This window comes from Hirundo rustica, chromosome 3 (assembly GCF_015227805.2).
Source record: "Hirundo rustica isolate bHirRus1 chromosome 3, bHirRus1.pri.v3, whole genome shotgun sequence".
Classification (NCBI taxonomy): Eukaryota; Metazoa; Chordata; class Aves; order Passeriformes; family Hirundinidae; genus Hirundo; species Hirundo rustica.
The window spans coordinates 91579393-91606941 of record NC_053452.1 but is presented as its reverse complement, the minus strand read 5'-3'; the positions used below and the strand labels follow the sequence as shown (position 1 = coordinate 91606941).

At 37.3% G+C, this 27549-nt stretch overlaps 1 protein-coding gene across 15 annotated transcripts in view; it reads right to left on the bottom strand.

The window, feature by feature from the left end:
* DST (dystonin) overlaps window positions 1-27549 on the bottom strand; it is a 297150-nt gene that overhangs the window by 22901 nt on the left and 246700 nt on the right. For all 15 annotated transcript variants that reach the window (XM_040059996.2, XM_040059997.2, XM_040059998.2 and 12 more), the window contains 16 exons: window positions 26919-27122; window positions 23836-24067; window positions 23262-23488; window positions 22475-22597; window positions 21650-21751; window positions 19567-19668; window positions 18509-18682; window positions 17565-17720; window positions 15182-15379; window positions 14557-14685; window positions 9212-9382; window positions 7729-7884; window positions 7303-7509; window positions 5517-5636; window positions 1909-2078; window positions 777-936 (listed from right to left, as the gene is read on the bottom strand). In XM_040059996.2, the coding sequence (XP_039915930.1) occupies window positions 777-936; window positions 1909-2078; window positions 5517-5636; window positions 7303-7509; window positions 7729-7884; window positions 9212-9382; window positions 14557-14685; window positions 15182-15379; window positions 17565-17720; window positions 18509-18682; window positions 19567-19668; window positions 21650-21751; window positions 22475-22597; window positions 23262-23488; window positions 23836-24067; window positions 26919-27122 (2631 nt within the window). The remainder of the gene's footprint in view (window positions 1-776; window positions 937-1908; window positions 2079-5516; window positions 5637-7302; window positions 7510-7728; window positions 7885-9211; window positions 9383-14556; window positions 14686-15181; window positions 15380-17564; window positions 17721-18508; window positions 18683-19566; window positions 19669-21649; window positions 21752-22474; window positions 22598-23261; window positions 23489-23835; window positions 24068-26918; window positions 27123-27549) is intronic.

Here is a 27549-nt window from a genome sequence, read left to right as displayed (position 1 = left end):
ATGTCTTCAAACTTTTTTTTGAGGCCATAAATCTCCTCCTCAGTGGAGATGAGATACTGAAGGTCACAGGTGGATGAACAGAGGGATCTTCACCTCTGCATCTTCCCAGTCTGCAGAGCTCTGCCTATGTGTCACCTCTGCAATACAAGTAACTTCAGCAGACAGTTCTTCTGACATACTGAACTGCAAAACTGGGATTCAGAGGCAGAGTCCAACATCTCCTGCTTGTTCCCACATCCAAAACCACTTCAGTAATAAAATACTGCAGGTTTCCAACACAAGTTCCCTGGGCCACGGTCTAATTGATATCTACGCATAACTTCAGCACTGTAATTACTTTTCTCAATAAATAGACAGCAGCCCCACAGGTCTGAAAGGCTGCTGTAGTCATGACAACTACTCTGGACATTTAGTGAGCAGACAGACTGAAAAAGAGCTGTCTGCCCCAGGGTTTTCCAGTAAAATAACTTTTGCCATCTCTTGCCCCCAGATACACATTTGCAAATGCATATTTGTGATTTATGACATGATATTAATAAATATACAGGGTAGCACAATAAAATAGAATATCTCAGTTCTAGCTGGTATTAATGAGTCACTAAGAGTTGTTCTCTTTCATGTATGTTTTAAAGCATTTTCTATTGTTGACTACGTTTGTGTTACAAAACTATTTATTTTTTTTAAAAAAATTACGGAATAGTAAAAGATAAAGGTATTATTAAAATGTTACACTTATGAGCAGTCCGGTAATTAAAAACTAGTATTTTTGGAACTACCTTGTGGTTGTCAATCAGGTTCATTACTAAATCGATGTCTCCATGTACTGGTTGGTCTTCTGCTAGCTGAGGTTCAATTTTGTATAACCAGTCAATGAGAGCTTGCAGAGCATCTGTAAACTGCCCCGAAAATAGCAAGGCTTCCTCCAGTTTATTTTGTCTGAGAGAGGAAAAAAAGCCAAACTATCACCAACACACAAAATAATAATTTACACACTTCAGGAAAATATTTCCAGCAAAAAAATAATAGAATCATGGAAGTGCTAACATTGGAAAAGACTGGTACGATCATTGAATCCAACCACTATCCCACCACCACTATGTTCACTACTACATCATGTCTCCAAGTGCTACATCCACATGCCTTTTGAACACTTCCAGGGATCATGACTCAACTGTTTCAATGCTTTACAACCCTTTTAGAAAAGAATTTTTTCCTAAAATCCAACCTAAACCTCACTTGGTGCAATTTGAGGCAGTTTCCCCTCATGCTGTCATTTGTTGCCTGGGAGAAGAGACCAATCTCACCTGGCCACAGCCTCCTTTCAGGCACTTGTAGAGAGCAATAAGTCTCCCCTGAGCCTCCTTTTCTCCAGGCTAAACACCCCCAGCTCTCTCAGCTGCTCCTCACAGGACTTGTGCTCCAGACCCTTCCCCAGCTCTGTTGCCCTTCCCTGCACTCACTGCAGCCCCTCAATGTCTTTCTCACAGTGAGGGGCCCAGAACTGGTCCCAGCACTCCAGGTGTGGCCTCAGCAGTGCTGGGTACAGAGGGACAATCACTGCCCTGGTCCTGCTGGCCACACTATTGCTGGGACAGCCAGGATGCCACTGGCCTTCCTGGCCACCTGGGCACACACTGCCTCATGTCCAGCTGGTTGTTGACCTCCAGAGAACCTCAAATCAAGTTTCACATTTGAAAAAAGGGCTCTTCCTTCCACTTCCTCCCCTGCTCTTCTACCACACCATTAGGAAAGTACGCATTTGAGGTATTTTACTGCTTTGGCATTCTTAATTATGAAACAAACAAACAAAAGTAGAACTCTAGTTCTACTTTTACACAACAAATTCCAAAAACAGAAAAACAGAAGCCTTTTTCTTATCTGATGAGTAATTAGTTGAGTTTCATTTACCTTTCCACTGACTTTCCACAAATTGTATCCCATTTATCTCTTAGTTCACTCAGCATGTCATCAAGTTTCAAATTGTCATCAGCCAAAGTGGTTTTCTCTTTCAAGGAACGTCCAGTCCTGTTTGTGGTATCATACACAGAATGTTTGGCACCAAGAGATTTCTGGAATTCCTATATATATGGAAAAAGAAAAGAAAATATCCATATATCATTAACTGCTTACAGGCCATTGTTAATTAGTTTTTGACATACTATGCTTGTTGCTGCAAGAATAATTTAAGCTTACTGCAAAATTTCTATCCTAGTGCCAGTGCACCTGGGGCTTGACACTAGCATACCCCTGCCTTTCGTCCCTCTCTGGAAATGTAGCTCTATGCTTACTGGAACAACTTCAGGAAAATCCCTCCTTCAGTGAGGGCAATGATTACTGTCCTACAATATTTCCAAATTTCAGGCTAGTAGTCAGAAGGATGTGAAAGAACTGCTACTTTGGGAGTCATTAACAGAGCAATCTTTGCAATACATTCTTACAAACTAAGATTTCTTGTAGGGCTCCCCAAGAGCTACAAAGGTTATTCTGGTTTCAACATGGACAAGCTGGGAAACCTCTGAGCAGAAGCAGCAGTCAGGTAACATCCCAATAACTCAATCTGTGCTAGGAGTAAAACTCACAGGCCAGTTTCTGTGCTCCAGAACTTTGGACAATGACAGTGACAGAGTCTGCCCGCCAGCTCCTTTTACACAGATCCTCCAGAAGATTTTCACAGGCACAGAAGTGCACAAGAAACACAGTTCATCTGATACCACAAAGGAATTAACTGACTGATAGAGTAAATAATTAAATAAAGTAATTCTGCCAAAAGACAGCACTAACCCAACAAGGCAGCTTTTAAATTGCAGCAATGCTTGAAATGTTTTATTTCCCACCTACATGAATTTCTAGCAGGGAATCAGTTGAAAAAAAAAAAATCACAAGTTTGCTTTAGAAAACCTTTACATACAGCATCAAATATTTTCTTTTTTTGTTACCAAAAAATCAACATTTATTTTGTAATTTAGTATTTCCTTACTATTCTTTAGTTTTCCTCATATAAAACAGGAAAAACTTCAAGAAAAAACATAATTGTCAAGCTAGGACTACAATAAAATAAATACAATTTTCAAAATAACCATTTTTTAATAACAGTTTGTTCAATACAAATAATATGTCTATGTTTCTTTTTTTTCTGATGGGTTTGTTAACTACTTAACACTATGCAATGTTACCAGGTTTGCCCAAGGAAACACAATTAAATTGCTGCCACAGAAAGATCATACAGGAAAAACAGATTTAAAGATGGCAAAGGGCTGCAGTTAGTTCATTCCCTGAGACTAAACCATATCTACTTTCATTTGACTTCAGGTACAACTGAGAGTAGATTTTGGTTTAAGCTGCCAGAAACAGATAGGTAAGTTAATTACTGATTTTGTGCAGCTAGATACCTTCCTTGTAAGGAAGATGGGCACATACAGATAAAATTAGCCAGGTTCATACAAGTGTACTGTAAGAACACTCAGCATTAGCACTGGAATGGATTGGGTGACCTAGTGCGGGTTTTTCCATCCCTGACTCCTAAAAATGAGAAAAAAAATCCAATAAACAGACCATGAATAACCCCCAAAAGTCCCTGGCAACATGCTAGATATGAGCGAGAGAGAAAACATATTATCTTGGCTTTTCTTTTTCAGGGACTTTTTTTTGGCAGTAACAACTGGCAAAGAGCGGGTCCAAATTATTTCTTACAGCACACATTCAGTTGGGATAGCAAAATCCTTAACTAAATGGAGCAAGGAAACCTTCAAGGCTGGACAGAAAAAACAAAGACAGACATGGGGTATACGTAGGAGTGGAAGGAAAAGACTCAAAATACAAGGAAGGACATTGCAGTGTTGGGAGGTTTGACAACTCATTAAGAAACAATTGAGTTGATTTCTTGAGAGGGTGGCATTTGAAGTTTAAAGTCACAAAGTTCACCAAACTCTCCCTCTCACACACATTCATCTTTTTTCTGCAGATCACCGGTTTCAATCCTTATGTGCCTGTACAACTCAAACAGTAATGCTCTCCAGGCTCTTTACATGAAAGGAGCTGAAGAAAAGATATCAGTGACAGAAGGGACAAGTCTGCCAGTGCATTTGAGGAGGTTTGGTCTCAAGACATACTGCTGTAGGTACAAAGCACAGACAAGCTTATCAGGTTTAACAGTTCTGAAGATGGGATGGGAATACAGGCAGAGAGTCCTGAAAACTTCAAAGCAAAGTCACAGCGTTGACCATACTGGTGCAGAGTAAAGAAAAGAGAGGAGTGAAATGATTAGACAATTATTAAGACTCAGACTTGTAACAGTAAGATCCCCCCCGCCAGTTCAGATCACTGACTTCAAATTCTGGCAACAGCAGCAATCTCAAAACAGACTGAAATGGCAGAATTGGCATAATAGAATGTTAACATAGGTTTTATCTAAAGGTTTTAACAGCAGACACAGGTAAAACTATTTTTGCTTGACCAACTGCCAGCTCTCGCTATATTAAAGAATGTTTTCCTGGTAGATAAACAACGCATCATGCAAGCTGAGAGATGATAAAAAAATAAAGCAGACTGAGGAAGTCATTAATATACATGACAAAATTTCCTAGAGGTAAAAGCAATCACCAGAAGCTACAGTGAAAAGAAAAAATGAGATACGTAAACCCCTCAGGATATTTTGAAACATGAAAAAAATAGTAGTAAATGGAGAACAATAAAACTGACATAAGAAGTAATGCCAAAATGTAGAAAACTGAATGATCTTTCAATATTCTAGTTTGATGAAAGTGGCCCAAGAGAAATCTTAAGACACAAACATATCTCTGAAGATTCTACCACTCATCCACTTCATCCTCAATAATGTATTATTCTAGGCATTTTACAGAAGTCAAAATGAAATAAAGGCTACTTCTGTCTTAGCTTTTGCTCTGTGTCTGATGGAATTACAGAGCTTTATCATTACAAGTTTGAAAAGCCAAGTGAATGAGAGAGATTTTTACATATTCACAGCTGAATTTCTGAAAAGATAAGTTTCCAAATTTTGCATCCAATAAAGAGAAACATGGGAGCAGTAGTTGCTCTAATACTGTCACAGTCTTTTCTAGGGGATTTCATTAATATTTCCACCTGACATAAAAAGCAACTTCCAATCAAAAGACTTGATTACTTTTCACTTTTGAAGTTTTCCTGCAGTATTAAAAGAAAAATCTCAACCCAAGTAAGTGGACAGTAAATTTTGGGTTTAAGAACTTAAAGAAAGCCTCTTCAGAGATCCCTGTTCTGAAATGTTATTAATCTGCTTTTTAAAGTTTCCATGGTACTGTATTATTCCTTCCTCTTCATTTTAAACCATTCCCCCACATATCAGGCACTGTGAAAAGTTCTTTTAATTCATACCCTGTTAAAACACCATCATTTAATTTGATGTGAACAAACACCCCATTGCAATGAGGCCTCAAATCCACTTTCTTTGCTGATTGAACAGTACAAGGGCTGAAAGACTTACCTACATTTCACTGGGCATTTTGTGTGTCATGACTCACCTTATGCTGTGCAAGCTGCATCTTTATTTTGTCTGGGTCATTTGCAATTTCAAGATCTGAGTCCAGAGATTTCTCTGACTCTTCCAGCCATTCCATAAGTTTATGCCAGGCTTCATGGAACTAAAGAAAAGTCAGATTTGAATGGGCTTTAAAATTCACTGGGTCATGAAACAATCCAAAAGCACTAAGCCCCAACCAAGATTAGCAAACTTTGACAAAATTTGATATGTTTTTTCTCCCTGGTCTCTTAAACAGAACTGGTCTATCCATGAGCCATTGTATTTATTCTCCCTTCCCCAAGTGAGTTAACAACCCTTAGCGTACATGACGTGCACACATCATACATATCTGTCAGAGCCATATTGGTAACATCTGTCGATGTGTTGGTCATTTGGATTCCTACAGTTTTAGTAATGGATAGCAAATACAGAAAGAATGGGCCTTAGCTATTGCTTATACAGGACCATGGCAGTAAATCACTGGGGAAAACTTCTGTCTGGGTGACTGCCCAAGATGTTCCCTGGAGCTCATAAAAGCTCTCGTTAGATCAAATGCTATCTTGTCGAGCAAGGAGCAGATTTTTGATCTTCCTTCCTGTTTCAAAGAAAAGTACTGCAGGGAAGAAAGCAGGGAAAAAGTAAAGATTCAACCAGCTTTCATGAAGTATCATCTGTTTGGGTTTTGATTTTTCTAAGCTGGTCATTTCTCTCTCTCTCTCTCTTGAAAATTCTTCTGGTCTGGGCTGCCTACACATGGAAGCACAAGAAACTAATTCAGAAACATTTAAAGGCATCGAAGACACTGTTGTTCAGGGCTGTTAATTAGGCCTTGACACCAGTAGCCTTCAGTACTCCTTCCACACTCCACACATAGAGCTGTCATCTTAATAACACTGTATTCAGCTTTGTAAATGCATATTGAGATGAAACCCATCTCACTGCAGAACTGTCTGTGTGAATGCCCAAGAAAAACTGATGGAAAATAAGAAATGTGATTGGCTTATGGGCTAATTCATTGCCCAGAGAATTTCTTGAACTGAGTGGTGAACATTGGAATGTAGTTTAGCTGTGAACAGCACCAAATATTGAATGATCATATTCCCTTGAAGAGAAAGGAGCTAGAATTTCCTATTAATATTTAAGCAGGTTACATTCCTCTCACGCATTTTGCATCTTATCATTTATATTCCTCGGAGAGGGGAAATATGTACCTAAGGAAAAAAACACAGATGCTTCCAACTAAAGAAAACTGTGTGAACAGCCCCCTGCCCCCCAAAAACAACCTCTCCCAGTTTATAAGAAAATAAATGGAGATATCTTACCACATAGAAGATTTTGGTCAAGTAACTAACAGAAGAGATTGAGTGGTAAGTGTTGAGTATAATCAGGACACAACATAGATCCAAGAAGAAAACACCAAGGAATACTCCCACAGATTAGTGAAAAGGGTTCATCACATTATTTAAAATATACAGGGTTGATTATGAAACTTCTTTTTGAAGACAGATGGTACTAATACACATCTGGAATCCATACTGTAACTTTCTTTCTTCAGACTATCCTGTACTGCAGACAGAAGTCACTGCTTGGGTTGAAAATGATGCTTTCACCTCCCAAATGAAGTGCTCTGGGATTGAATCACAGAAATTGCTCCACTAACTCAACGCTGTCGGTTACACTAAACCCAGGCTTGCTTTGTAAGTGCTTTAAAGCATCATATTCTTCAACAATCTGGATGCAATTACAACTAAGTTCAAAGAGCTGTATAACAGCTGTTGTCCCATTACCTGTTTGGCTCTTTTCCTTGCATCATCCAAAGCTCTTCCCCTTTCAACTAAGCGTTGGACTACTTTTTCCCATCGACTCTGTACACTAATCAGCAGATTCTTAATAAGGACAACGTCCTGTTTCTGGCTGAAATATTTCAAATGGGTTCCGGTTTTGTCCAGCTCTATGATCTGATCTCGATGAGAGTTCACTTCTGTGGCAAAAACCTTGGAAAAAAAGGGTAAAAATTACTGAATACTTTGTTGGGTAAACACTGAAAAAACACAGTCTGATAAAGAATGATGTAGTGAGAAAGACTATAAAATACAATTTTAAAACAAATGAAATGTTTCTCTGAGTGCCAGCATTATAGCCTTCATTTGGACATTGTTACAGTATCTCCACAGAGTGGGAGAAAAACATTACACATCTGTTTCTTTACATACCTTGTGTTCATCAATTTGAAATAAGACAGTGTCCAAGATAAGACTTGGCCGAGAAGCTGCAGTTAGAGTCTGCTCAGCCTGAGTAAGCCAGTTGATGAAATCTTGAAGTGAGTTGTGGAACTCCATTGCTAAATTGAGGGCTTCTTCCAGTTTGGTCTGTAAAGACAGGTCATACTTCATTAGCGGCTGATATTGTGCAGGGGCTTCAGCCAAGGAAACCATTTCAGTCCAGCACTTTGGAGTAAACCATTTTAATTTACCATTTCAAAACACTTTTCCAACTCAACGTTTCTGAGTTTTAAAATAACAGCCTATATTTGAGCATATGCAAGGAGATGGATACAGGAGTCACAGCAAAATTATGTATGACAGATTAATTGAAAATACAGCACCTACTATCAAGATAAATTGTTCACATTAGAACATATTTCCTATTACCTAATCCAAATGGGACATTTGGTTTATCAAGTTCAATGCAAAACTGGTAGGACTTCAGAAATCTAAGGTGGTAGTGCACTTGGAAGAGCCTCAGGTAGGTCATCAAACTTAATTTCTTGCACTTAATGACGAATAAGTTTTCCCAGAGCACTTCTTTTTAATAAAGCCTAATTGCCATTTTGTTTGACTGAACAGAAACTAATTCAGGATGCATAATTTTGTTGATTGTGAGACAGCAGTGAGAGATTTTCAAACATTTACACTGCTGACCTCACTGAGCACTCCAACCTTACAGCTTCCTGCAAGAAGGTGCTCACATTGGGTATTAATTAGTTTGTCATTTTTACTCTATTATTACCTTAAGAGACATCAGCATTATAACTTTAAAATACAGCTAAGTTGAGAGTTAAATATTTGTGCTTTATACTTATCAGGGCTGTACAGAGAGTTTCTCTGTTTGCAATCAAGGGTATTATTTTTGTTTGATTGAGTTAGAACAAGTGGACTGTACTTCGTGAAGGAATGAAAGCCACACAAAATTAATAACAAGAAAATGTCTGTTGCATATCAGTGAAATCATGCTATTGATCTGTTAGAACAAAAGGTGGTCACTTGAAGCAAATGGCAAAAGGCCAAGCATTTGGGAGTTTTAAGATATAATGGCTAAAAACTAGGAAAATTAACACAGTAACTCTGTACTGAGGAGGAGATAAACTTGGAGGATCCATCAGTCTCTCGTGTCTATGATTACTGCAATAAAACCCAGAAACACTCTAGTCCTACCAAATAAGCATTGACAGTATCAGTTAATATATTTCTGTGGAACAGACCTGTGACATTCTCACCATACTCCTCCCCAATTATGGATAGTTAACTTCTTGAATCTTGTTTTCCCCAGTACTTTCTAAAAGTATTACTGAATTACACCAGTCTCTACAACTGATTTTAAACATAAAAAACCAGGCAAGTGCATCCATAGAAGCATTGATCATTAACACACTTAAATGCATGATTTACACTTCTATTTTTATGTAAAAACACATACTTTTCTTTCACTGAGTTTTGTTTGTACAGATTCCCATTTTTCTTTTAAATTATTTATGTCCTGTTCAACGTTTGTTTCTGCAGATTCAGGGCATCTTGCAAGCATCTGCTGGCCTTTCTGCATTAGACACTTGTATGTCTCTTCTTTGGCCTCAAAAGCAGAACAAAGTTCCTAAATAAAGAAAAGGATCAGAAAAAATAAGGTAGAAATCAATACCCTTTATAAATACTCTTAATAAATATAACATTTACTCCTCCCCCAACATTTAGCAGGTATGATTAAGACTAATAAACACGTGTAATTCATAAAAAGCCAAAATGAGAAAATGAGGGACCCAGTTCCTCAGGAAATGAAAACTTGTATTATCTGTCAATGTCCTCCCTGAGATTCAGAGACTGGCAAAGTAAGTACTATGCACTTATTTAAGAAGAGTTGCTATGGCTTGGTTGGTTTAAAGTCCGTCTGCAGCCAAAATACAAGAAGCGTCAGCATTACACAGCATGCTGAAAGCCCAGATCCATCCAATACCCTTCAAAAGCAGATGGGACAGACATTGTCTGTATCTTCCTTCACTTGCTAAGCATGAGCACTGAAGACATTTCAGACATATAAAAAAAGCTGTAATAATAATGGTAACAACATGGTTTACCTGTTAACTGTTCTAATAAGGATGGTTCTTAAATCACGTTAAAGGTAAGCTGGCAAAAGTCTGGGAACTCCCATGCATCCCTCTGACTCAAAAAGACAGTATGTTCAGTATTGGCAACAGACAAATCAAAGTGTACCAATGAAGTTGCTGCAGACTCACAAATTAGGAACGTCTTCACAAGGAGATGAGGAATAAATGGCTTGCAAATAAGCGAAAATAACTTTTTCCTCTGATTCTCAGGACAAGAGCCCAAACCAAACATTTTTCTGAGGTTATGATATACTGTATACAGGGCTGTACCTGACCACATAGGAGGGCAAAGCAAGAAGCAGGTTTATTCATGAGCTTAGGATTTTGACTCAACAGAAAGCTTCTTTGTTTTCTTTCTGAGGACTACGGAAAGTGGTGTCACCTAGTCTGCTTCCTCCTACTACTCAGGAAGAAACTGAAAACAATGATTGTTTTAAAAAAAGGAGAGGGATGATCTGAGCAGCACTGGGACAGCTAAAAAGATGTCTTTTTAAGTCCCTTTCCTACTGGTGTCCTGTTATGTCTCTTCGTATCTTTTATTTTCCTGGAGCTGCTTTAACTGGAAATGCAGCCCAACCTCAACTCCCTTTGTGAACTAATTATGGTTGAGATTCATTTATTCGTGTCTTTTATTCCTATCTGTAGAAGCAGGCCTTATATTCAAGAACATGGTTCATATCATTATTTCCAAAGAGGAACAAATCAAAATGTAGTGCAAAACTTTTCTTTCCGTTTCATATCAGTAATTAACACAGTTGGTATCACTTAGAGCCAAGTTTGAACTTGCAATGTAGTAGACAACATGATAAGTGACCTCAGCTTTTCAGAAAAAAAAATAAATACAGAGAGAAAGAGAGAGAAATTAACATATATCTGCACATATGTACTGAGGTTTAACCAAAAAGAAATCAAGTTCTGTATTTTAAGGGCTGATAGTAAGTCAATGTCTGCAGATGGCCAGCAGGATAATAACATCCTGTTAAAATGTACATGTACAGTTAGGGAAGGATTGTACATCTAGAGCGTATATTACTGGGGACAGTCAGGCTTGTTCTGACTATAACATTGAATTTAAAGGCCCTTTAACTAAACAATCTGTAAACATTGTAAGTGCAGAAAATTTGCATAGCAAAGAATGAACTTGTCATGGGTTGGTACAGTTTGGTTTTTTGTTATGGAAGAATTGCCTTAGTAAGGACAGGGACCTATCATAGGCTAGTGTGGGATATTGGCATCTGTTTTGATCACTGAGAATGTCAAATGCGACTTTGGGAAGTACCCATACAAAGAACCCTGACTGCCTGCAGGTCAGCGCTTTTCCCTTTTCCAGAGAGAGAAAGGTAACACCGGGTGGCAGCCGGGGCTGGGCCGGGGCTGGGCTGAGGCGGGCCCAGAGGAGCGGCCCTGGCCGGGCCCTGCCTCGGCCCCAGCTGCTGCCAGCAGGGGGCGCTGGGCAGGCGCTGCCGCCGGGCCCTGACGGCAGCTACGGGCCTGGCTGGGCCGGGCCTGCCCCGATTTACACTGAGGGGTGGGCAAAAAAGGCATTGATGATCCTGCCTGGTGTTTTTGATTCCGGACTGCCTGGGTGCTCTGATCTCTGATTTTTCTGCATAATTTCTTTCCCCCACTCCCTCACCAGCGCAGCCTTGAAAATCCACCATGAGCTACAGCAAGAGAGAGAAAGACTCTGGGCAGACTTAACCCTTTCCTGAGAGAGAAAAGAAAGGGACAGAGTGAACATAAAGAAGAAACAGCGTGAAGTCAGTGGAACGAGAGTGAAAAGACTATTGGGACAGGGGTTTGAGGAGTTTGTCATTCCATCCTTATTGAGCCATGGAAATGAACTCTATATTTAGATTATCCCTTTAAATTGTAAGAAAGATATGCATTTAGGGAGATGATTGTTTAGATTTGTGTGTGGATTTGAGCAAAGGTGTTGGTGATGGACTAAGTGACATTAATCCTATAAGATGCTTGAACAGAGATAGAGATGAGAAGCCCTCTGTGCCAATAAAGAAGTGAGAAGATATCTCTGTGCCTTGAGATGAAGAATCCTTTGCTTTTGGAGTTATTCATCTTTAAAAGGTGACACCCCAGGATGCAAAAGTCTAAGACCCATGACCCATAAGCAGCTTGGGAACCTGCTAATGGGAGGAGTCACAACGGCAGGTTTCCCCGGGTGGTTGTTTTTGTGACAGTTAAAAAACCCACAAGAGAACTGTTCTAGGTTGTCAGTGGGATCCATGACTCTAAGAGAGACTCTTCTCCTAAAGAATTGATGAAAGACTATTGTCAGAAGGTGAAACTGACTGAAAATTACAGGTTTTGTCTTTATGTTGTTTTGTAGGAAAGTTAACAGTTTGTAGGGGGAGAGAAGAGTTTTTAGTTTCATTCTGTTTTGCTTTAGCTTTTCCCAACTTTCTTTCTCCATTCTTTTAGTGTGTGTTAATAAAACTATTTGTTCATTTTTAAGCTTGAGCCTACTTTGTTTTTCTCCTAATCTCTCTCCCACAGAAAAAGAATAAACACTAAGACCACTGCACTAAATTTGGCAACCAGAATTTGGTGAACATGAAACCACTACAGCTACAGACCCTATTCTGACTGCATTAGAATCAAACACTATTGTATAGTAAAAAAATAATTTAAACAGTATTCTTTTATGGCTGATGCACTATCTCTTGATATTTACAGCATTTATAAATGGCTAAATAATATACATTAACTACATCATTTGTCTCATCTTTTACCATTCTATTTGTTTTATTGCTCCTATAAAACATAATTCTCTGGGCAGTTTAGATGAGCAGAGTGTGAAATGTGAACTGCTGGCCCCACATCTCTTCCTTCCAGAGCTGACATACTCCTCTCTGGAGAGACTGGTCTCAGTATTCCCAGGCAGTACAGGAGTATTTTTTTTTAGCGGTTTATCAATGTGGTTTTGTAGCAATCCTCAGGAAAAAAATCCAAAACAAAATAAATAAGGAAACTAAGATTATTGGTTTCCAAAATGAGTTCTCTGAATTTGAACTGAGATCTAATAAATGCCGTTTATGTTTAGGGTTAGGTTAGAAGGCTAGAAAAGTAGTAAAAATTAAATTTAGTACCTGAAGGGTGAGAAGGAATGTAGCAACTCCATATCCTGCTATGGGAAAGATAAAATGTATGAAACCATTGGGAAGGAGAATGAATTCTGAAATTCCTGGATTGGTTGGCAGAGGTTACTGTGTGAAGTAGCTGGAGGTGCTGCTATCCCAGCTTTCCCAAGAAAAATAAGCAGCGGGACCCTAGTATTTTGCAGTTGTCCTGTTTTGCAGATGTTTATTTTTAAGCTTGAGCCTGCTTTGCTTTTCTCCTAATCTTTCTGCCACAAAAAGAGAATAAACACCGGGACCACTACACTAAATTTGGTAACCAGAATTTGGCGAACGTGAAACCACTACATTAATTGGTGTTTCTGCCTGGTTATTGAATTAAAACCATTACAGTATTTAAAGAAAATTCTGAAGCTTTCCATGGAAAATTTTTGCACCTTGATGTAAGTGCAGGATGAAAAAAGGAAAGGTTGCCACTGACTTTCAGGCAACCATGATTACAATCCACTCTCACAGGAGGAGAAAAAACCCACCAGCTATTTTTTTCCCTTTTTTTGTTTTTCCTTTATGACAAAAAGAAAAGGATTATAGTGATTCAAAACCACAGGATTATTTGTGTTTGGATTTAGTTTCCTGCCTAAACTTACTTTAAAACTGTAAACTGGTTTCCCTATCAATTATAGATACCAGCAAATTTTTGAGGACAAGAAAGAAGGGAGAAAAAAGTGCCCTATGTTTCTAAGCAATGATCTTTAGTGCCGTTAAAAAAAAAAAAATAAATTAACCTTATGACAATGCAGCATTCTAATTGGAAGTGTCAGGTCAGGCATATTCCTATTCAAGGACAGCTCAGTAAGTAACTGTTACATCTGTGCCAGGAGTTCAGAAGTTCAGAGTACCAGGTTAGGGTTTATATCCTGGCCTAATGGCACATCATGATTTTACACAAATGGAGCTGTAAGAACCACCTTCCTTAGAGGTGAAAGATCAAGTTTAAGTGTCTTTTCTTAAACTCCATGGTTCTATGGGAGCAGAGAAATCCACAGAATGTTTCTTAAAGAGAAAGAAAGGGAATAATTCAGGCATCCTGGTCAGCTTGCTCTTTCTAATTAAAGCACAGCCTCTATGAGCCAGTAGTTCTTCTTACTTCTATGCTAATGATGACTTTACTGTCAGCTTTGGTTAGATAAGGAATAAAGGATCAAGTCTCTTAAGATTCAGTGAATGTGGGCCATTCTTACATTCATCTTCAAACTTTAGAAAAATCATAAATTTAGTTATGGGGTTAGAAGAGAAAAGAATAGAAATCACTGAAAAATCTGCAAACACCTTTTGTAAAGATGCAAAAGTTGTTTTATTTGTCTCAACACTAACAATGGTTCAGCTTTGGGCACATCCCAACAGGCTACTAAACTACACTGTAAATAACAGTGTTGTTTTGAAGGCTATTAAATTTCTTTAAGACACTGTACAGACATTGTGATATATAGAGCACACTCTGTATTTATCAAAAACACTCTTAAAAGATAGTTAGTCCTGCAAGGCAATTTGTAAAGCATTCTGATACTTACCATATGTGCATTAAGCTGCTCTCTTGCTGTTTCTGGTAGGCCTCCAACAGGTTTTGATGCCAACAGCTGACGTTCAGTGTCTGACAGCCATTGCTGCAGATCCTCAACTTCTCCATGGAAACCTTGAGCCTAAATTATACCATATCATTTTAGAGATAACTTAAATGTTATCCATTCCAATACCAGCTCAGATGCATAAGCACAATGGCAACTAGTTTAATCAGATATCTGTAATAATCAAAGGAAACTAAAGAAGAAGAAAAACAGAACAAAACAAACAAACAAAAAACCTAGCTCAATTCAATCTAGATGATAAGAACAAAAACCATAGAAATCACGAAAGCAGTCAAATTACTGTGAGATCAATGTTTTTCCTGAATAATACACCTACAGAGAAATTTCGCCCTTTACAAACATGTAGACCAAAAGGTGAAGTCTTATATCAGCACTTTAAGGGACAGTGTCCAGCTGTGGAAGATACAGCTGAATTCTAACTTTCTCCAAATCCAGGATTGTCTGCATCATGGTTTTCATTTAGGCCAACTTCTAATACATGTATCTGTGTATTTCATGTAAAAAGACACTTTTTCTGAGTTTTCTCTATATTTGATCATTTCCTGTTCACCTGGATCAAGGCACTATCCAGCTGCTGTTTCCTTTGTTCTGTTTTTTCCAACAACTTCTGCCAGCGCTGATTCAGGAGTTCCAACTTGCTCCGTAAATTACTTGCTTCTTCAACAGCACTTGATTCAATCAGGTCATTTCCTGCTTTTTTAACAGCTTCCACCGTAGACTGATGAGCGAAAACATCATTTTGTAGCACCTACAATTGTAACACAGCATGGCCAATCAGCAAGTTACTGAATGAAGGCACTCATAGTGAGTGAGCCAGTTGTAGCCCAAGGACAAGACAATAGTTTAACATCAGGACATGTATCAGAAATTAAAGCTAGTAACTAAGACCTCTTCCATCAAAAGTAGTAACAGGCAATTCTGATAAAATACTGAAGTTTGTTTTGGTATCTCGGAAAAAATAATATATTCCTTCTGAAAGCTTATTTTTCTGACATTATTAAAGGTTTCTAGTAGTGCTACAGAATAATTATTTATTCACTTTTAAAATTTATTATATACTTTCCTTTAACAGGATTTTTCTTTGAATAGTATGTGCCTGCTGTGCTATACAACAGCGCAGCTGCCACAATGTTTTCTTGTGCATTTCACGGCTACAACTCCTTTCACATTATGTCAGGCTACCAGGACACTTGACCTGTGCTAAAAGCTGGGGGATGGTTGCACTAATACTAAAAGACCTCATCTATCTGCTGGAAAACCTCTTATCACCAACCACAGTAAAAACCATAAAAGGCAAAACGTACATTTGGGAAAAAAAATGCTGCTTTCGGAAGGATGGGGGGCAGGGCAAGAAAAACTTTAATATAGAACAGAAAAAGAAACCCACTACATGGTTGGGAAGAGAATGGTAAACCCTATCTAAGAAATTCAAGTTTATGATTGCTGTCTTCCATGGGGTCTGACTCAAACTCACCTCCATCAAAATGCTACCATATAGAAAAAATAAAAAGCTAAACAAAAAGGAACTTAAAAATAAACTAAATGGAGCACAATATGAATTAGCAAGTTACAAGCAGACCTTGAATACAAAACATACATCACATTTACTTTAATTCTTCTAAGCTAGGAACCAGATTGTTTTATTTTCCTAACAGGGTGAAAAAAGGTATTCCAGAAGCAGATGCATCTTATCCCTTCCTTCCTGCTGAGAATCACTAAGAACAAGGTCTATTTTTTCTGAAGTTATTCAAGAGGTGGATGTTTTTACAGGCTACCACAGGATGCACTACTGTGTGAACTTTCTAACCTATAAACTCTGTATTATGAAAAGGAAGTATATTCATTCATGTGTTTGCTGAACTCCTTCAGCACAGACACAAATGATGTCTCGATGCTTCTTCACTGGTAAAACACTTCCGTTCGATAAGAATATAAAAGGCTCATGGAGCAGAACGTGGTTTTGTAATTTTATTTACTTTGCTTTAAAAGGGTCTGTTTATAATAATAGTCACATGGGGTATGTAGATACTTTATTCTGTTCAAGTTCCAACTGACCACCCAAAAGCTTTCAGAGGCTGCATAGCTGCATTAACACAGACAATGAAAATACCTTAATTATCTGTGTATTGTCAATTTCAATCAATTTTCTCAAAATCCAAAATGGACTCTAAATATTTTTTACATCATATGCAGGCCAAAAGTTAAATGGCAGATTTAAAGGGAGAATAATTACAAGGTTAGATTGAAATCTTCAAGCCTAGAAAGAACATGTTGTTTTGAAGAGCATAGTTACACATAGAGGCAGGGACAATCTTTTACTCCCAGACATTCTAAAAATAAAGGCCCAGCAGAAGCATTCTTCCATGGGCTCTAAAATAACAATGATCAGTATAAACAATAAAATAAACTCTTTAACCCTACATTTTAAGTAATAAAGAGAGAAAGATGGGAGTTTGCACAGATTTTCAGAGACGCATTTTGCATCTTAGCTGACACACAATTTTGCAGGATTCAGAACAAATCACTATTTTCTGGAAGGGAAGAAAGAATCAAAGATATCCAAGGGTCGTGCAGTTTGTGAGACCTGGCCTAAACCGAACTAATAATCAAGGAGTTTGTTGCTTCAGAGCGAGTGGCAGGTTCAGTAACTTTTGAGTTCCCTAGGTCAAAGAAAGGTGATTAGAGGAGCCTAGGGTAAGCTGTTTATTTTTAGCTAAACCTATGCCACTTGCCTGCTGTATGCAAGAAAGGAAGGAATGTGGAGGCGTAAGAGGAAAGATATTTATTCCAAGCCTTCATTTCAGCTATAATCTGCATCGTGAAAGTAAATGTACAGAATTATTTATCAAATGGGAAGTTTTACTAATAAAAGACTCATCCCTAAGATAAATATCAAAAGAATATTTCAGTTAATATTGATTACAATTACATACATGATGTTTGGCAAGTTCAATTTCAATAGCCTTGGGGTCTCCACCCACGGGTTTCTGTTCATTCAGCAAGTCTTCTGTGTGTGTCAGCCACGCCAGTAACTCATCCAGGGCATGCTGGAACTGCCCCAAGGCTAACAAGGCACCTTCCAGCTTGTGCTACAGTAAAAATAAAATCAACAATAAAATCGTTTCACAATGCAATTGAATTGCCCTACATTACCATTAGTCACCATAATCCGGAGCAGCGTCCACGCAGAAGACAGAATAAAAACCAGGGAGAAACAGTTACCCAGTACAGGCAATGCTTTGTAACTACAGCTGAGTTAGCAATTTCTTCTAAAGCCTTGCATTCCAGGCTCAAATTCCTGGCCTTGGAAGAAGCCATACAACCAGAACAGAGTTAAGGTTGAAGGTTCTTCCATCAGATTTATCAGTAGCTTTTTATCACTTAAAACATATTTTCAATATAAATGCAATTTGGTGCATGATCTATTTTTAAAACCTCTTCTTTGTCATGAAATGATTCAGTTTAGAAAAAATAATGCACTTTAAAGGACTCTTTTATGCCTCTCAGCTTGATAGTTTAAGGAAATAACACTGAAATAGCTTAATATTAAGTTAATGGGGTTTTATTCAATTGTTCAGTTCAGCAGGTACTATTGCTTTTCCACATATAAACGTGTTTTCAACTGCTACTTGAGACATCATCAAATAACCAAAATGAAATAATAACCATTCAACATAGCATTACTAATAGACAATTTTAAAAGGTTTAAAAATGTTTTAAAAATTCAACGTATTTTACAATTAAATCCTATTATATATAGGGTTTTAGCTTCCAAATGAAAAGAAATGTGTAAATTAATATAAGCATTATACATAACAAAGAGTTTTTCACAAAAATATAAGTCATTAAAAAAGTCCCCATCTTCAAGCTTATTTACCTGTCTACTTATAATTTTGTCTTCTAGGCTGCCCCACAATAGTCTGAGCTCTGAGAGAGGGTCTTGAACAGTGTGCTTGTCACTCTCTTGTGTTGCCTTCTTTAGCAATAGTTCTGCCTGATGGTTCAGTCTTTCCATTTCTATCTGCTGCTGATAAGCTTCTGTCTTAAATTGCTATGGTAAATAGAAAAAGAACAGAAATAAATGAAACACAAGTAATGATTATAGGATCAGAGAATGATTCTATGTTGTGGTCGTGATGGTGATAATTCTTTAAACTTCAAATGGAATTATTCTTGAAAGGCAGTGAAAGCAAATTTACTTTAGAAGAACACCCTCTTTAACACACCAGAAAACACACAGTTGGTGCAAAGTCTGAACACATCCTGTGTACATATGTTCTGAACTATGAAAGGTCATGATTCATTTGACATTACATCATAAAATACATAAAACAACCTGCCCACAGCCAAAAAAATCTGCAAGTGAGCAACAAAACCAAGAGCCTTCTCTGATCATCACATTTCTCTACTTTTTAAACACACCATAACAGCACCCCAACATCAGGAGCATATTCAGTCACAAGCACAGATCCACGCAGACAGGTTTCTAAGTTAGACTGGAATTTCGATTTTCACCTTACTCACGTATTGGGAGTGTCATGATCTGGGGGAGCATTTACATAAAGGCTCTAATGGCACAAGCAGAGCTCTGGAGGCCTTCTCTCAGAGCCTCAAGGAAACTGTTCTTGTTAGAAACCAGAAAACATACAGGTCATAGCAGAAGAATCCTGCACATAATAACTTCATAGCTTTTGAAAGAGAATGAATGATAGTACAACTATTTTTGGGCTATCAGAAAAAAATGTAGCCTCGCCAAATTTTGGAATAGTGCATTTTAAAATGAAAAGTTTGCAATTAAATATTTTAAAATTTTCACGCAAATTCTTCTTTACTAAAAAACTGAAAATGAAGATTGCATTTGACTTTCCAAAAAATACTAACACAGAAAAATACAGACAAATGGAAACAGAAAGGAAACAAACTGCTAGTTCATACCTTAAGTTCCTCTGTTTGCTGCTTCACCGTCTCCAGATCTGTTCCAACTGGGGACATAGATGCTAACTTGCTGCCAGCAATGTCTACCCAGTCAAATAATGCCTGAAAATCACAGTAGGATATTTAAGTATGAACAGAGAAATGCTGTTCTTTTTGAAAGTTGTATTAAGTAAAATATCAGACCTTTTCTTTTTTCCAGAGAAGGTATTGCTGTGCTCTCTAAAAGAAAATAACTTTCTCAGCAAAACCTAGGTTTCTTTGCAATACAATAGAACAAATATCCATGTAACAGTTACAGGAGTATAAATTCTGCAAGATTCGGCCAGAATTATTCATGCCGAGTAGCAATCTACTTCTTCTGTAAAATCTGCAATTTTTATGAATCCCCTGAAAGGTAAGTACAAGACAAACTCTGTTCTACAGTTGTTTTGAGTGAAAATGGAAGGTGATGGATAACACACCTTAAATGAGGATTATAAACAAACTTCTTTTGAAGAAAGCTATTTGTGCAAGGAACGTGGAACTACCCATTCAGTACATACTAGGCCATGAAGGACCATAACTGAGCTAGAATGAATCTCTCTAGGATAATGCAGAGTGACTTTAAAAAAGTAAAAAATTAAAAATAAATTAAAAATAAATTATGTCTCCCCAGTTCTGATGCTTTGTGGGTATTCCTTTTGGTCCTGATACAATGCAGAATCTCAAGAATATTCTACATGGATTAAGAACACCTGCATCAATCTGAGTAATTGCACAAAGGAAAAAAACACCTCCAGCTAGGCCCTTTTCCACCTGCCTGTTATCTGGGGAGATACCATCAAGGAGAAATGCTTAGAACAACTTTTTGGAGCTTCCCACTGCTACGTGGCTCCCTGAGAAAAGGAGAACTATGCCCAATGTGCTCAAGAGGGGGAGGCTGCTGCAGTTAACAACCTGTCCATAATATTTTTCATATTGTCTATTCAAATTACTGTAAGACAGCACTTAAATACAGTTCTTTTACAAAGTACCAAGCTTGTAGGATGTGCCACGTACAGCTACAGAAAACAGAAAGAAAGCACTTAAACCAAATGGTGATGATTCTAACTGCCTAATCAATCTCTGCACAGTAGGAACACAGGAGAACTTGGAGAAAAATCCATAGTGATGGTGCAATGCAAAACAGGCATGTTGCATTATTATTAAGGAGGGGTCTGCTGCTTGATAACTGCCCGCAGTGTCATGTGAAATTCCTGTTTTAATGAATCAGGGAAGACAGAAATTCCATCAAGAAAAAAACAACAAACAAACAAAACCAAAACAAGCAAACATACAACTACAAAAACCCAACAGAACATATGAGAAAAGATCATAGTTTCAAAGGATAGGCTGTGTTGGAAGAAACCTTTAAAGGTCATCTAAAGTACAACCCCTATTCCCCTCTTTTTTTTTTTTTTAACTTCACCAGTTCTAGGAAGAACAATGTACAAGATATCTTAAAACTACTGGAATATTTGCCTACAGATATAAAAATGGAATCATCTTCTAAAGTATGGCAATAGGATAAATTACACTAAGAATAACAGTTTAGCAACATTATGTTAACAATATTTTTGCTTAAAATACTCAAAACATTTTATGTATAAAGAAGGTGGAATAAAATTCAAGTGCTTTAACTGTTTTCCACTCAAAGAAAATAGCAGCGAGTACACAGACCCGTACTCTATTCCTTTCAGACCACAAAGATGTGTCACAACTTTAACCTGCCTTGACTATCACAAAAAAATGTGAGCAGAACTGCTATGACTGTGTGCTGCCAAAAAACCTCTGCTCTTATCAACAAAGATTAATTTTGAATCTAAGCACAGTGCAATATATGGACATGAAGAAAACAACCCAACATACATATTCTTTAGTGCAAAAAAATCCCAACAAACCAACCCAAACCAATCTCCAGAAAAAAACCCTGCCTACTGAAGAAAATAGTCACTACAAGCAGAGTGCATTACTTGTGACCTACCTAATCACATGACACTTTTTACTACAACCACATTCAATCCCATTGACTCAAGGCTGGGTTAGGTATATCACATCATCTTACCTGTAGTCCATCTTGGTATTGAACAGCTGCCTGCATAGCTTCCCCAAGCTTATCCACACGTTCTTTCCATGTTTTGTTTAATGCATCCCAGGCAGAATTCAGCTGCAAGTAAGCACAATTTACTCCAATAGACAAAAGAATTACACTGTTATATCATGTGTATTTACTAACTCTTCTTTGATCAATAATACAAATAAACTAAGCATGACTTCATATATATGTTCATATGATAAGTTCATATTTATTCCATACTAACACTTTTGTCTTTCCAATCACTGCATAACTAGTTTCCTTCAGAGTTCAGTAGAGATTCTGAAATATAAAAGCTGTAAAGTTCAATACTGATTGAATATTTTTTATTAACAGAGATATTACAGCTAATAGAGCGAATACTACTAAATCATTTGGAGTTGCATCACCATAATAAAAAAATAGCTTTAAAGAATCATACATTGCTGAACACTGGAGAAATAAAAAGTACTTTATAGTCATCCTCAGTTGTCTCACTTGGCGTGAACAATATATATCCAAAATTTATTCTAGCATTACTTTTGCAAGAAATAGTCACCTATAATATTAATCAGTGAGTATTTAAAATAATTCTGTCTTTTACAAAAATTCTAAACCATAAATCAATGAAATCAATCAACGTGTACATTCTAATCTAATTCATTCACTCAAAAGGCAAATCTTACTTTACCGCAGTCTTCAGTGGTGTCTCACTTTTGCCACAAAGTTTTTATTTTTAAAATTTGTTGGGGTCATGGGGAATGTACCAATTTCAGCTGCACAAGGTATCACAGAGCAGACCTGCATTTCCCATACCTCATCTATACTCTTGTTGACAATAGGTTTGTCAGGCTCTCCACAAGCAGCTCTCAGCTCAGAGCCGAGGCTCACAACTGCTTCTAGTTCTTCTTGTAGACCATCAATTTCTTCTTTAGCAGCCTACGAAGAGAAAAAAAGTCAGCATTGCTAATACTAAATTTAATAACCTATGTACAACTTGCTTTCAATATAGAACACAGCAGGATTCCACCTTTGTTTTCTTTCAAGTCACTTTGACTTACAACTGGATGCTTAAAAAATAAGCATCCCTTTGCAGTGTCAGATGAATCAGCTGACATCAGTCTAAACTGTAACAATAGCTTATGATACCATTTTGCATGAGATGGAAAAAATAAACAGGAAGTTTTAAATTAGATTTCTTTAATCAGTGTCTTCCCTGTCAGAGGTTATCATTCAACCTTCAAACATTTAACTATCAGTATAAATAATTACAGGCTTAGAGGATAATGCATAAAGCATAATACATTTGTCCACCTTTCATTTAGATGTTACGTACTACTTGAGGAATCTCAAGCATGGGCAACTTTTAAAAGTCTCAGTGAGATGCTTATTATACACATATTTACAAACAAATAAGGAAATGTAATGACAAGCACATGTTGCATGCTCATTGCAATTAAGCACTGATACATGTCATTAACTGTAGACTTTTGAGATACCATTACTGTAAATTTCTACACAATTACCCCTCTTAGTCTTTACAAAATAAAGACTGCATGCCATAAAGAAAGTACTTCAAGTCAAGAAAATACTTTCTACTGACCTCTGCAGCTTCTTGCTGTTGCTTGACTACAGATGGGTCAACTCCGGGTCCCTCCAGTTCTCGAATGAAGTCCTGAGTATCTTTAATAGTAGCTACAAGAGCCATATGATCACACCAAAACTTTTCAGCTAGTTCCATTACATCCAACAGTTTGGCCTCTCTTTCCTCAGTCAAGGTCTGGATGTCTTCCCAAATTAGGACCATTTGGTCTAGTTTATCTTGAACAGCTAAACAACAAAGGAACTAGATTACTACCTTGGCAAACAATTCTTGGTCATAAATCTCTCTACAGTTCTACAGCAAAAACATATGTGTACATTTTAAAATTTAGACTCTAAAATATTTCTCTGCAGCACTCCTTACAATGTTAAGTGGAAACAAACACAATGGCCTTTAAAAATAAAATAAAGGTCATATCCATAATGAATTATTTAAATGAATGCTTTGTTTTTATAAATCTTAAGCAGCTTCTCCAGGAGAACATTCCCCAGATTAGAGGTCACCAGAAATGAAGAATTTTATGTGCTGCAGCTTACTGCATTTCCACTACATGAAAGTTTTCTCAGTCTATTACCTTTAGCAGACATATCCTTATCAGCGCCTTCTGAGCGAGCAATCATTTCCTCCCCTCTCTGTTTAAGTGTCTCATACACGGGCTGAAGCTTTTCCAGATCCACCGACACGTTCTTATTTTCACTGATCTGCTCCTTTATCTTCTCGACCTCTGCCGAGATCGAAGGTGGCTGCCTCAGACGTTCAACTATGCGTTTCAGACTCTCGAGAGTTGGATCTATCTTGTCATGAAACTAGGAGGGTGGTACAGGACAGAAGGAAATGGCAGACAAATTAGAATTTAAAAAACAAACAAAAAAACCCAGCACAAAACGTTGAACTAAAAAATGGCATCTGAAATTATCTTGGAGAAAGGTATTTTACATCTCAATCCAACACATGTATGTGCAAATTGCAATACCTCCCTCTAGGCTCTTTTAATATCTAAATTACAAATAACCTTGCAAAATGGTAGGTTCTCTCAAATTCAAGAATTTTTCTATTAAGTTCAGGTTCAGTCCTGAGACACTCCCTCTGAGGGTACTGTACATATGGCAGAATCCACTGGCATTTAGTCCTGTGAAACTCATGTAGTTTGCAGCTTTAGTGAGCCATGGCTTTCTGACTTCATCATTTTAGAAAGATAAGTACTTTGCTATCAAAACCATACATTTTCCTGTTAGGACCAACATACTGATATACAAACTCCAATTAAGGCTTTATATGTAAGGTCATGCAAAAAGACATTTGTTAGTGGCCAGGTGGTGCTTGCTGGTGCCGTAAAGCTACGTAGCTTTCTGCAACAGTCTATGTACTATATCCTTCCATGTTTGACTGAGCTCAGGTAGGTGCCCAGAAACTCAATTACAGCTGTGTTAAAGTGGTTCAGCCTTTGGGATAGGTCCAAAGTTAGCCTTTATCATATGCTTTTGGATCCATAGAGATTCCTAAATATCTTGCGCCACTATGCCCCTTTCAAATTAAAGAAATCATTAAATCGTGGGTGCATTTAATGACTCTCCAGGATCTACAAAAAGCACCCCTGACAATACTTAGGAAAGATGCTAGAAAGAACACAGCAAAACAAGATTACTTTACATGAACAAATAGCTACATCCTTTCTATTCAAAGGAATATACACAGGCAATATAAACATAATTACATTTTCCCACCTTACAACCCACTTCAAATCTGACTCTGTGACTAACCTTATGGGCCTCAGTGTCTTTGTTAGAAGTGTGAATATTATACAAGCCAACAAAATGTGTTATGAAAGAAAAAAAACCTTCTCGCATTCAAGACTTCTGAGAAACTGATTGTGGCAACAAAATGATAAAAACTGAAATTAATTTGGTAACATTTGGGTCTAATTTTAGGACATGTATTACATTTTTAAGTTGTCAGTGCATTCAGTGGGCCTCCTTGTACTCAACTTCAATGAGTAAGACAAAGTCTTTTTGAACTTAAAAGGAAGAAAATGCAAGTCATTGCAACCTCTCATTCTAGCTTCATTATGTTATGTCCTTTCTTTGATACACAGTGCAATTTAATATAATTTCAAACCTGAAGAGTTAAATAATTACTCTTCACGGACTGTCTAGACAAACATTGACATAGACATCATAGTACAGAGATCTGATAATATATATTCACATATCTTCATAAAAAAAGATTATATAAAATTACATTCTGTGGGCATTAGAATGTTTTGCTTTGCCATCTGCATATACATTTAGGTATATAAAATGTACCATAAAGTACTGCATAAATAATTCAGCAATTTTTCAACATCTGATTATATTCTAGGTGTTAGCAAAGAATGCATTTCTAATTCTTGCTTTCTGTACTTAGCCTACATAGTACAATATGTTGATATCTATCACACCAAAAACAAGGACTCTAGTACTAAGTAACTACCTTGATTTTCAAATTGGCCGTTCTACATACGGGGAGGACTAAACATTTATGACAAAAAGAGAGGATCTAAATAATCAGGGATATTTCAGAGGAATGAATATGGAAGGTGTTTAGAATGACTGAAAGATTATGCATTAAATGTATATGTATAACATATAATGTCTATAACCAGTTCAAAAGCAGGATGACATCTGATGTCATTTAGTTTTGTCTAACATTATTAAACTCAGCTGCAGGGGCTAAGAATATGACATTAATTATAATGACCTGACAAAAATCACTTAGAATGTAGAACTGGTAGGGTCTTCAAGGTGCATTTCTTTATTTAGTATTCAAGAGCTAAGCAGAATATAGCACTTAATTTCTAGTGAACAGGGGGGAAAAAGGGGTAATTTCCTATAAAAACAGCTGTATAGAACAAAGTATTTTCATTCAGGTTTTTTGTATAGGCTTATGTACAAAGTTTTACTGACTTCTTTTCTGAATTTGGGGTCGAGGAAAATAATTTCTGTGTGAATTTAATAACAATTAACCCAATATTTAACCATCACTAGAACACAACATTTGACAATACTCTGCTGAAGTTCATTTCATAGGCTGATGAAGCTAGAATATGCAGCTTTTGTAGATTTGACCTCAATTTTATGCCGATGACACCTTGTGGAGTCTAAGTTGCCTGGTAATACATCTCTGTAACAGTTTCAGCACATTATGTTCTTTGCAGCAAAGAGCAAAGGCCACTACCACTGCTAAACTACCCTCTAGTTCCATTGCTAACTGTTAACTACAGCTGCTAATTCCTAGAAAAAACTATACCCAAGTTAACTGATCAAAAGTGACATTTGTTTACAAATGAAGCATCAGCTAGTAAGAGACCAGTAAGAGAAAAAAAAAGTGAAAATCAAATTCCACATTTTTAGACCACTAGATCTTTTTTACTTTAAAATTAAGCATCTGTAACATTTTTTCAGTGGCTGCAAAGTCTTAATAGTGACTGATATAGAAAATTATAACCCCTCAAGATACAGAAAAATCGATGCCATCAGCAGTGACATGAACATTCACAGACCATTAGGTTTAAAAAAATCCAGATGAAACGGTAGTTTAGACTTGATATATCCATGTAAGATGACAATGTGTATTTTTCCATTGAATGAACCCAATTATACTTTAAACCTTAATTGATACCTGGGTACACTGAGAAATGGCTTCATCCAGTGCCAGTGCTCGCTTTTTGACATCTTCCTTAATTTTGCTGTAAAGAGTGTCAGCTGCCACATATTTCTCCTGGATAGAAAAGCCTTCTCCCGGGCTCAGCTCCAGCAGCTGAGGCCCAGTTTTGTTCATCTTATCTATATGAGGCTTGTGCTCAGCAATCAGCTCACGCAGTTGCTATAACAAATGAAACAACTTATCAGTTTCTTACGCTTGCACCACCACATTACAACTGTCCACACTTCCAACACATCCAGCTGGCAAGAGATTCCAAACAAATACCTTTGGTCTTAATGTAAAGCAGAAATGAAGTTAATGACTGCTTTGCCAGTGATCATTCCCGTTCCAACACAGAACTATCCAGGCAAAAAACACCAGAACTAGAGACACACTGGAAGCACTCTGGTAGGACATATGATTACAGGCAAAATATAAGATGCTAATTATGCATATGATGCTAACAACAGACATTGCCCATCATATTTAGTACCTATAATGACAGAAAGGGCAACAATATTCCAGACATGGGTGTAACACCACCACATATATACTTTTCATGTTGATATTGGTCACAGCCTTTCATTGAAGGACATCACAGAAAGAG